Genomic DNA, 12,766 nt, shown 5'->3' on the forward strand with positions numbered 1-12,766 from the left:
ACTTGTTTCTATTTCTTGCTTTGCTGATGTGGATATTTATTGTAAAGGGACTGGTTATAAGTGGATTTTAATCAATAATTTCCACCTGAAATCCTCTTATAACCAGTTCTGATGTTTATCTGTTATTCTCTGAGAGTCTTAGCTTGATAGGTCCTACTTTTAGTCTCCTTTGTCGATTCCTAACAAGTTCATACAATGTATGAACTTGTTAAGAGTCACAATCTTAGTTCCCATGTCTGCTGGGTTATCCTCAGTAGGCACCTTCTCAATGTCTATCTCACCTTGTGTCACTTTATCTCTGATAAAGTGATACTTGATTTCTATGTGCTTTGTTCTGTCATGGAACATGGGATTCTTACATAGAAATATGCAGCTCTGGCTGTCTGAGTACACAGTGGGTACTCCTTTAAGTAGATTTAGTTCTTTCATTAGCCCTTTTAGCCATATAGCTTCCTTTATTGCTTCAGTTGTGGCCACATACTCAGCTTCTGTAGTAGATAGTGCCACAACAGGTTGAAGCTGAACTTTCCAGCTTACACAGTTACCTCCAATTAGAAAGAAATAGGCAGATGTAGATCTCCTATTGTCCCTGTCCCCTGCATAGTCCGAGTCACTGTAGCCTTCAATTATAGTGTTAGCTTTCTGTCTATTGTAGGTCAATCCAACCTTAGTTGTCCCAAGTAGATACCTGAACACCCATTTCATGGCTAGCCAGTGAACTTTTCCTGGATTAGCCATGTATTTGCTAAGTACACTCATAGCAAATCCCAAATCTGGTCTTGTACTTACCATTAAGTACATTACAGACCCTACATCATTAGAATAGGGTACATCCATTTGATCAATTTCCATGTCAAATTGATTAGCTATAGACAGCATTATCCTTATGGTCTTGTACTTGGCTACTGGTGAGAATATCTCATTGTAGTCAACTCCTTCTTTCTGTGTAAAACCTTTGGCTACTAACCTAGCCTTAAATCTTATAGGTTCACCTTCAATTACCCCTTCTTTATGCTTGTAAACCCACTTGCAGGCTATTATTCTTTTCCCTTTAGGCCTTAGAACCATTATCCAGGTCTTGTTTTTCTTTAGAGAAACCATTTCTGAATCCATAGCTTTAAACCATTTCTTAGCATTAGGCCCTGTCATAGCTTCTTCATAGGTTTGAGGTTCTGTACTTAGAGATTTCATAGCAGTCATGAAGGCATAGGCTATGTCTTCATTCCAGATATTGAAACTGTACTTAGGATTAGGTTTAGGTGTCCTCTTTTCTCTGTCTCTGGTTAATTGGTAGTCATCTAGAGCTTCAGTGGGTTGAACAACTTCAGTTTCATCTCCCTGTTGCTCTTCTTCTTGAGTTCCTTCTCTGTTGGAGCTTTCTGTTTGTTCCACCTGATCCTGATCAGGTTCACTTCCAGCTGGTTCCACCTGATTTATATCAGGTTCTTCTTGGTCATCTAGCCTCCATAAAGTAGGGTCAAACTGTATTGTACCTGCATGGTTAGTTTCTACTGTACCTGCAGGGTTAGTTTTAAGCAAACAAGGAAATTCATTTTCTTTAAAAATAACATCTCTGCTAATTATAGTTTTGAATCCACCTTTGTCTCTTAGCCAAATTCTGTAACCCTTAACTCCTTCAGGATAGCCTAGAAAAACCCCTTTAATAGCTCTAGGTTCAAGCTTACCAATACTTTGGTGCACAAATGCACTACAACCAAAAACTCTTAGGTTTGACAGATCAGGTGGTTTACCAGACCACCTTTCCTCAGGTGTTTTGAATTCAATAACACTTGAGGGACATCTGTTTATTAAATAAGCAGATGTCATGACTGCTTCTCCCCAGAAACCATGGGACAAACCAGATTGTATTAACATACATCTGGCTTTGTTCAGAATGGTTCTGTTCATTCTTTCTGCAACACCATTTTGTTGTGGTGTTAGCCTAACTGTTCTGTGCCTTTGAATACCTGTTTCTCTGCAAAACATGTCAAATTCATTGTTGCAAAATTCCAGACCATTGTCTGTCCTTAGGTTTTTAACCTTTCTGTTAGTAAGATTTTCAACAAGTGTTTTCCAATGTTTAAACCTTTGAAAAGCATCATTTTTATTTTTCAGTAAGAAAATCCATACTTTTCTAGAAAAATCATCAACTATAGATAGAAAATAGGTATTACCTCCATGTGTTGCTGTCTTTTCAGGGCCCCATAAATCTGAATGTATATAATCCAATATACCTTTAGATTTATGTGTCCCTGTTTTGAACTTCAACCTGTGATGTTTTCCAAGTATGCAATGCTCACAAAATTCCACTTTGCTGATTTTATCTTTGCCCAGTAATTGTTGTTCATTTACAATTTGCAAACCTTTTTCTGCTAAGTGTCCAAGTCTGTTGTGCCATAGTATAGCTTTAGCATCTTCAGGACTTTGTAAAATGTTGTTCTGTCCAACAGTATTGTTGCTTCTAGCTATAGGTTCCCCAATCATGTAGTATAGGCCTTCTTTCTTAACTCCTTTAATGATAGTCATAGATCCTTTGCATATTTTCATTTGTCCATCTTTGATCTTGCTTTCTATTTTTAAATCATCAAGCACACTTAGTGAAATTAGGTTTCTAGATAAATCAGGCACAAATCTTACCCCAGTTAGTGATCTAGTGACCCCATCATGCATCTTAAATGCCACTGTTCCTGCTCCTTTAATGTCACAACTTTGGTCATTTCCTAGGATCACTTTGCCTTTAGTTGAATCCCTGAAATCAGTCAAAATAGATCTGTTATTAGTCATATGAAATGTACAACCTGAGTCAAGTATCCAATCATCTTTAAAAGATGATCCTGCAACATAAACTTCCCCATTTTCATAACAGTCACTGAAATTAGCATTTTGGTGATCTGTTTTGCCCTTAGGGTTTCTGGATTCTGAATTGTAGTCAATTCTTTGTCCATTAAACTTGTTCTTTCTGTTCTTGTTCAAGAAATAACAATCTTTCTTGAAATGTCCATGTTTCCCACAGTTGTAACATCCTTCTGTGTCTTGTTGCCCTTTAGAATTAGATCTGCCCTTGTTCTGTCCTCTGTTTGGACCCCTGCTATGGCTTTGACTCCTCCCCTTTCCATGCCAAGGCTTCTTCTGAGTAGATCTTCCTCTACTCAGATTTAGTTCACCATTAGAGCCACCATTTCTTTCTGACTTCATCTCTAAGTCCTTAGATTTTAAGGCAGAGATAACCTCATCTAGAGTGATTGAGGTTCTTCCATACTTAATTGCTGTTTTAACTTCTCTGTAAGTTTCTGGCAATGAATTAAGTATGATGATGGCTTGGTTTTCATAACTAAGAGCCTCATTCTCCCCTGAGTTTGCAAGCTCAATGTGCATCCTCAAGAACTCATCAAGATTTTGATCTAAGGACTTGGATTGGTTCATTTTGAACCCAAAAATCATTTCCTTGAGATAAATCTTGTTTGTCAAAGATTTCTGTTGAAATTGCTCTTCTAGCTTTTTCCAGATCTTTGATGGAGTCTCTTCTTTATCTACCAATCTTATTATTGCATCTGATAGATTGAAGATTAGAATTCCAGTAGCAGTTTCTAGGTATTCTTCTTGTTGTATTTTAGAGGTTCCCTCTGGCCATTCAATAGGTTCATCTAGCACCGTTAGTAATTTTTGTTGAGCTAGTAGAGACCTAATTTTCCTCCTCCAAATTCTGTAATCCCCTGTACCATCAAATTTATCAATGTCAACTTTTATGTTACTCATTTTAGTAAAATTGAAAAGAAACAGATAAGAGTTTTAGAATTTCTCAGTTTGTGTTTCTGATATTTGAATTTGAATCTTGATCTTCTTGCTATTTGAGTGTTGTTCTTCTGTCAATCTTTCTTTCAAGATTTTCTTGCCAAATTCCTTCCTGATATCTTTCTTGATTCTTTGTTGATCTTCCTTAGCCAAACCAGGCTCTGATACCACTGTAGGATTTTACTGTTTTAACCCTACACCAACAAAGACAACAATATCAGCATCAAGGTCAAAAATGACCTTTCCTAGTCTAAGTAAACCCTTAGACTAAACGGCACCGTTCAAAACCCCACGACACAAAACTCTGTGTCGTTTTGAACCTTTGGTTCAAAGACTCAATAGAAGAGTCTAGAAACCCAAAAACACCAAACACAACACACTCAGCCTCTCTCAGATTCGAAACCCTAGCAGAGCAAGTTCTCTTTGAGAACTTGCTCGATTCCAAGCCAGAAACCCAGAATCTAACCCACACACACTTAGATTTAGATTTAGCAAAATGAAAAACAAGAGTGAGAGAGAGAAAACACCAGATTTGTTTCAGAGTTCACCCCAAAAATTAGGGCTACGTCTCTGTCAAGCTCGTCTCAGAGATTAGCTTGATATCCACTATCATCAATGGTGCAATACAATGATTTTGGAGCTTCCTGTCACAAAATCGATCAGGTAAGACTCGATTTTGTTGCTTTTACAAGTTTATTGTTTTTCTCTCTTTCTGTTCTTTGAAATCTGAATCTGACATTGTGTTCTTCATGTGCATGTACTTCTCCTTGCTCGATAATCCTCACCACGAGAGTTTTACTCTCAGATCTGGACCAGTTCCCTCTGGATCTTGGATTTGGGAGCTCAAGGCTAGGGTATAACCTTCATCACTACTCTCTTTCTCTCGGTTCTGTATTCTGTGTTGTAGATCTAGGTTTTTCTGATTTGATCTGAGTATTTATAATGTTGTAGAGTCGGTTGATCAAGATCTTAGGAGTTAGTTACACTTTCAGTTGTAACTAACTACTAAGATTTGATCCACTAGAGGCAAAGCCACCCTAGGACTGTTTTTGTTTACTTGTTTCTATTTTTGCTTTGCTGATGTGGATATTTATTGTAAAGGGACTGGTTATAAGTGGATTTTAATCAACATGCATAAAAATATAAATGGTAATCGCACAAAATTTGATATAAATATACATTCAGGTTTAGGTGTGAACGCATAAATGTAAAAGCAGCTCCTACCTAATTTTTTTACGAAGATTAGGTTTATTTTGAGGAGGCACGACAAGCTACCTCTATAAATACGTTCACCCAAGTTATTAGCTAGGGACAACATAGATAAGGTAAGAGGAAAAAAGGTCGTCTAGTCCTATCAAACGTGTCTCATCAATCTTTAAATAATTATCATCTCTTCCTCTTTCTCTACATAGGCTGCTTGTAAGCCTTAAAGCATAACAACATGCTTGTATACAACTACCAACTTCACTGAATTTATTGAATCCTCCACCTCAAATCTTTCAGAAAGACAAACTTCAAACCAGTGTGCTTACATGCACACTCTTTGTTTAGTTTGTCTTTCATCTGATTTCTCTCTACACAAACAAAGTTACATTAATACCGTCTTTATTCACTAAAATACCTACTTACACACCATTTTAGTTGAGACCATTATTAAGAATAATTCTTAAAGTCTTTAGATTTCTATTTATTAATAAAATATAATCATAACTTAAATGCTACTGTAGACGTAGGCAAACGACATTTTGCCGAACTACTTAAATTTGTGTATTACATATTCTCTTTCTATATATATTTACAATAATATGTGTATCTAAAATACATACGTATACTTTTGCTTATAATTCATATATATATATCATACTATAATTTTTATTTATATAATTTGTATTATGCATTATATTATAAGCTCTTATTTATATTTTTTATATATGTAAGTAAATGTTTAGCTAGAACCCCTAAACATATTGGCGACTCAATTGGGAAGTGTTTTCTTTGAATAATTTGTATATACTTATGTATATACTCAGAAAAACGCTCTATTCGTTCTCTTAAAAAAAAGAAATTATGTTCTTTTATCTAAGTCCAAATGTATATCTCTGATACTCGAGAGCAAGACAGTCGGATCCGAACGAAAAGCTTGCAAAATGATAACAACAGCAACAACAAGAATAACAATAATACTAATCCGACGAACACATATGAGGTTGTGTTAGCTAGATTGGAAAGGCTTCAAAAGGCCCAAGACGGCATGATATAATTACTGAGTTCGCTTCTACCACATACACACCAAGAAGCATATGTTAAAAGGAGTGACTTACATGAAGAACGTGAGATAAATGAATCTTTTATAGGGCAAGTACATAATGTTGAACAACAAACTCAAGCAACACATGATAATGATCGAGGAATCAAAACTTATGAGATTACTGAAAAGATTGGTGAAGAGGCCCGATCTTCCTCAGTGTTCGTAACAAAAGACGAGTTGATGGTCTCCTTAAAGCTAAAAGGGATAAATCATCATCATCGATAACTTCCATCGACTTTCATCCACCTTACCCTGTGAAAGTTGCAGTCAAACCTTACCCTCGAGGTTACATGAGTCCATGTACTTGGTGGAGGGTCCAGATCTCTAATATGCTTCGCCAAATTTCATAAATGGGGTCTTAAATACAATAATTCTCAAATAATTTCATATAATTAATTATATAATAATATAATTGCTCAATTATAACTAATACATTTTTAATTAGGGTTGCTAATCCATTTACTAATCTTAGGATATTATATCAGTTTGGGTTGGTGTTGTAGAGTCAAAAAAGTGGGCTACCACATCCTTAATTGGGCCTCCCTTTCCCAAGTAATAATAGTGGGCTCAGGGTGTTGGTGGGGGTCCTCGATTTACAGAGTTGGACATGTGCAATTTTTACAGTGTGGTCGACTGTTAGTGTGACATGTGGCATGAGAGAGAGAATGACGTGGTCGTCCTTAGGATTTTAATCCAGTAGGCCATAGGATAGTTCACGAAAACTCTCTCCATCGTGGACTCACATTTCGTACCATTACTGTCACCACGATCGCTCTGAGTAGTGGCCTACCCTCCACCTTTGGCTGTCCTTTTTGTACGATTAGGCAAAATTCCTTTCGTGACCGTTGGGGTGGTCCCATTCACAGGCTCATTAGAGGAGGGAGAAGTAAGCCTGCTTTTCTTTCTTGGTGGATTAATCTTCAAGTTTTCCATCTGGTTTGCAATGGCAGCAGGTAAAAGGAGTTGTCTTCTGTGCATTTTTGGCTTCCTAGTATCAAAGCAGCTACAAACAGGGGAGCTAATAACTTTTATCCAAAAGCCATAAAGGGAAAGGACATTGCCCACCGGATGAAAGGCAAAGGCCTTGGGCTATGAACAAGAACCAACATCGTGAAATAAGTAACCACAGTTAAAGAAAATAGAAGGGAGCTTACAATATTTAAATTGAATCCACTCCTTTTGGCCTTTTTCTATACTCAAGCGAAACCTCACTAGGATCCTTTCTAGCAAATAAATTACTGCCAAGAGTTTCAAAAACCCTCTTCTCATCACTGCCTTTTGTTCTGTTTTGTCAAACTTGATGTGTTTTCCTGGTTTAGCACCAATGGCCAGGGCATTTTGCCAAGAAAGATAAGGGGTTGGTAACCCATGGACCTAAACCTAGAGTCTTGTTGCAGTCATGTCCACCTTCTGCCAGTTTCCATCACTTGGCCACTCCCGTAAGTTGAGAATCTGACCTCCCAATAGCCATGGGCATCCTTTCCAAGACCTCATTCTTATCCTCCGAGGAATCATAGAAGATTACCCAAAGACCAGGCTCCATCATCTTTATTTTCCAGTGTCCACACAAGTTCTACATGCCTTCAAGGATTTTCTTGACCCTGTTTCGAGGAAGGCATCTCTTTCCAAAACACCTTTAGCAGCAATGTCGGCACTAACTCTAAAGTCTGGTTCAAAATCTAAGGAAGAATCTTGGAGGAACTGTAGCTGAAGTTGTTCCACATCGTCGTTTTGGGCAATATCATTTTCTATTTCAGTATTAGAGTTGGTGTTCTCCATTAAAACAGGGAGAGGAGACATATTTAGAAGGAATGACCAAAGAGTTAAAGTTTGGAAACAAACATCTTATACAAAGAAAACCTAATGCTTATTAATTACTCAAAAGATGTCCAATACGACTTATCTCCTAATAAATCTCTCACATAAAATTTAAAACATTGAATTTTTCTATGAAGCTTTGCACGATATTTAGGTACAAAAAGTCAAGGTTTATTACGAGAGTTTAAAGTTTTTAGGATTAAGAATGTAAAACTAAACTTATCTTTGATATGATTTTAGTGGAAGACGTGATTAAGTAGATCTTAGTTTAAGTTTATTTTTAAAATAATCTCAAACTCTTTAAATGCTTCAGCTTAAGATTCTTTTAATCTCAACCCTTCTCAACTAAAATCCACCAAGTAAAATTCTTAAAACACCCCATATGTCGCATAAGGGTCATATTGTATTAATAACAAATAACATCATGTTTGGATAAAATATTATATTGTATTAATTATCACAACATTAAATGTTAATATAATGTGAGTCGTATTATTTAATACATAACAAATAACTTGTATTAGCTTGTATTATAATATTTATAAAGGGTCTGGATCAACCTGACCCCGACCCCAGCCCTGGACTCGAACTCGAACTCAAACCCGGATCCCGAACCTGGCCTCGGACGTGGACCCTAGACCCAAATCCAAACCTAAACTCGAACCCCGACCTAAATCAGACCGAACTCGAACTCGAACCTAGACCCCAGACCTGAACCCTAAACCCTAGACTCCGGACTCGGACTCAAACCCAAACCCGAATCCCGGACCCAAACCCGAATCGGACCCAGACCCAAACCCAAACTAGATCCTAGTCCCTAGATCCAAACTCGGATCTGGACCTAGAACCAGACCCAAACCTCAGTCCCTGTTCGGGTTCAAGTCCAGGATCTAAGTTTGGGTTTGGGTTCGACTTCAGCATCAGTTTTGACTCCAATTGTCCGGGTCTTGGGCATGTTCTGTGTGTGGGTTTACATATCCTATCAGTACAAGTTAGTATCAAATATAGTATTGTATTAAATAATACTAATGCAATACAATACAATATCACGGTGTACCAAACGAGCCTATAAGTACGTAAAAGATCACCACAATAGACCCACGACTACCAAACTTGGTGCGCGGAGGAAGTTTCTCCATTCAATTTTTCGTTGCAATAATAAGTTTTCTTTCTAATTCAGTTTTTGGTTTATTTTCTTGTAGTGTATTGTGAGAATAATGAAGCACAAGAAGGCTTTAATTTATTCTATTTGCCTTGGTGAATAGTATTTTTGTGCCCCTTTACGTCTCCTATTAAATAATTCTTTCCTTCATTAGTGATAAAAGCAACTACCAAAAGAAAAGAAAAAGTAAAAGTTGATGTACGTACACAAAGAACCATAACCCAAATTACTAGTTTGGTTTTAAGTAGCCTAAACTAAACATGTACTCTTCTATATATTACCAATTTGTACATACATAATTACAAAAATTACTCTTGCAAATTGAAGATTAGTTTTGATTTTCTTTCTTAGAAACAAATTCAAATTAGTGTTTACATCACATTAACATGATACCAAACTTTGTCACGAATTCAGCACATGCACTATATATATACCCATTGTATTTATATTTACATACACTAAACACATTTATAGAAGATTATTATTATTATTAGCATCATGATAAAAAAGAAAATAGAAAACCACCCCTTCCATCCAAACCACTCATTGATCCTCATAGATGATAATGAACACCACAACACAGAGCGTTGCAGCACATGTAGTAGAACAAGTTTTTCATCAAACCATATTTACCATTGCGAGGAATACCCAGATTGCAAATTCAAATTATGCTTGGAATGCTCTAATTTGGAGCCAAACATCCACTATCCAGGGCACCAACACAAGCTCTGTTTCATGGAGAAAGTCACAGCAACCACGGAAAAAGAAGATGAAGAAGATGAGGATGTAATAGTGGAGTGCAATGCTGATGATGGTTATTGTAAACGAGATTTTGTGTGCGACGAGGTTGATCGAACCTCATACTCGTTCATCTTGCGATGTGTCCCCTGCAATTTCAACATCGTTCACTTGTTGTGTGGCCCTTTGCCACGCACCATTAGTTACGAGTATCACGTTCACCCTCTTGTTCTTACTCGCTCGGTTATTGATAACAGAGATGATGATGATGATGATGATGGTGGTGATGGTGAATTTTACTGTGATATTTGCGAAGATACTAGAGATGAACGTGTTTGTGTTTATTATTGTGGCGACTGCAAATTCGTTGCTCATGTTCATTGTTTACTTCCTCAGGTACGTCGATCTCATATTTTCTTTAACTAATTCATTACCATTACTAATAATTATTAATTAATCTATGAGTATTTTTCATATACCATTAATTAATTTGGAGAAACATACTAAACGACACCTTAATACAACAAGTGGCGCCAAACCGTTATTGAGCAATTCAATATTGAATCTCACCCATTTTAGAAAATCATTAATCGGGTGATTATCATATTGGCCAACTTAAACGTAAAAGTAACTAATAGCAATATTAATTAATTTATTATTTACCTTCCTATTTTTTTTTTTTTATGAAAATTAATATGAATATCTTGTTTTTATTATTATTATTATTATTATTATTATATTATGACATAGATAGATATATAATAATTTCTCCCCAAAATAACTATATAATTGTTCTAAAGAAAGTTTTAGATTATAAATAAATAAACAAATAGTCTCTTGTAATTTATTTATTTTATTATAAAACTTGTTTTAAAGATTTTGGAAAAAAATTAATTTATAAGCTAGATTCTTTTTAATTCTTTATTAATATTATTTTATTAAATACATAAGAGAAATTTGCGGCACAAATACCTATTTTATTACTAATGAGTACCTAATTTCAGAAAATTGTGTCATTAATACTCAAAAGTTTATTTTTCTAAACTTCTGTTTTCTTCTCATTTTATTTTGTGGTAATTGGTAATCATTCACTCACAATCAAAGATTTCATAATCTACAACAAAATGTAAAACGAGTTATATTATTTATGTAATTAATTTACGTAAAAAAATTAAAGGTCAATTTTCACTTGTTCTTTTTCAAAAGAAAAAAAATTGAGGGGTCCAACAATTTTAAGTAGCCTATAATTTCTCAAGCACCACCCTGTCCATTATATGTAAAGATATTGCTCGAAGAGTATAATCAACAAAAATGTAGTCCATTAAAATCTAAAAAATATGTTACTGATCCTTATTACTTAATCACTAATTTTTTTGAAGTTTTCATTCTAAAAAAGATTACGGTCTTTTTTTTTTTATGGATGTCTGTTATCAATTCAATATAGTTATTACTTATTACTGTATAATATTTAATATTAAATTATTTAAATATTTATTATTTATTTTTCCTCTGTATATGCTTCTTTTTTTCTTTTTGTCCTCTGTTTTTATGGGGTGTTTCTCTGTCAGATTACAAGTGCACTAAAAGCAAGTGTTGAAGATAGAGACCTTATAATTGTGAGTACAACAAGTAATGGAATCAACGACACAGATGACGAGGTTGACAAAAATGATAACATGACCTTAAACGACCTCATTAAAAACTTAACCGACCAAGACAAAGAAACCTTCGAAGAACACTTTTATTGGAACACTACCAACAATGTGGTTTTCGATCATAACACTGATGGAGAAAGCCATGGAATCAGACTACCAGAAAAATACATTGTCCCACATTCACCTGAGGATTTGGATAAACAAGTTTACAAGTTTGACACATACTGTAACTTTAGAAGGTTGAAACTAGACACTAATGGTTTGGATGTGAAAGTTGTTACGGTTAAGAATTACAAGGTTGCTTGGTATTTACGTAATGTTTTAAAGAATTTGCTTGAAAAGCATGAAGATGTTATCGATGAAGAATCGAAACTAAGTGTGGATATGAAGAGTGTTGCCTTACATTTTCTGTGTCGTGTCATTTATGACATGCAAAGAACAAGGAAGAGAGATATTAGTGAAGAGGTTATTAGAGAATGGTACGGTTATCTCAAGTTTGTGAGGCGTATGGGTCTTAGAATTATGTTTGTGTACGAACAACTTGAGAAAATTAAGCGTGATTTTGTCTCTTTAATTCCAAGTAGACTTGAAAGTGAAATTCCTAATGAATTGCGCCAGAAAAAGTCACTGCTCCAAAAACAGATCGAGAAAGTTGAGAGTGATCTTGATAAATGTAAGGAGTATTCTAGTAGTAGTTCTTTTGGAGTACAACGTTTGAGACTCGATAACAAGTAACAACTACTACTCTTATGGGGATAATGGGGTCTCAAAATTGATGCAGGGTATCAAATGGAATAATTATATGTGTGTGTGTGTTTATTAATTTCTTTTGTTCAATAAGATTGTGATTGTGTAAGTGTGTTGTATTGAATTTGGGATTAAAATAAAGACAAAAAGTTCTTATAAAGGTTCTAAGCCGGGGAACAAATGAGAACGAGGCAAGAACACACTATATAATATAATGGATAAATAGCAGCATAAGTACCTAAAGTTTTATGTTTGTAAGTGGCATAAATTTAATGTTTATTTTTAGCGGCATAAGTACCCAATATTTGTAAAACTGTAATTTTCTTTCAGTTTCGTCAATACAAACTCTGTTTTGAATTTATTGAAAAAACATGAAAGTAACTGATATTACATATTTCTATCTATACCAATGATCAAGAATTTAGGCCTTATATGTGCCCTATTTAAGACAATAACAGAGTCTGTACTAACAAAATTAGAGAAAAATTACAGTTTTACAAACATTGAATACTTATGTTACTAAAAATAAATATTAGATTTATCCCG

The 12,766-nt window shown here is 35.1% G+C and overlaps 1 protein-coding gene across 1 annotated transcript; it reads left to right on the plus strand.

The window, feature by feature from the left end:
• Positions 1-9,407: 9,407 nt before the first annotated feature.
• LOC115712050 (uncharacterized) lies at positions 9,408-12,601 on the plus strand. The gene is made up of 2 exons (XM_030640270.2): positions 9,408-10,214; positions 11,387-12,601. The coding sequence occupies exons 1-2, from the start codon at positions 9,579-9,581 to the stop codon at positions 12,206-12,208; spliced, it is 1,458 nt and encodes a 485-aa protein (XP_030496130.2). The 5' UTR covers positions 9,408-9,578; the 3' UTR covers positions 12,209-12,601.
• The last annotated feature ends 165 nt before the right edge of the window (positions 12,602-12,766 follow it).

The sequence above is a fragment of the Cannabis sativa genome, chromosome 4 (assembly GCF_029168945.1).
Source record: "Cannabis sativa cultivar Pink pepper isolate KNU-18-1 chromosome 4, ASM2916894v1, whole genome shotgun sequence".
NCBI classification, from domain to species: domain Eukaryota; kingdom Viridiplantae; phylum Streptophyta; class Magnoliopsida; order Rosales; family Cannabaceae; genus Cannabis; species Cannabis sativa.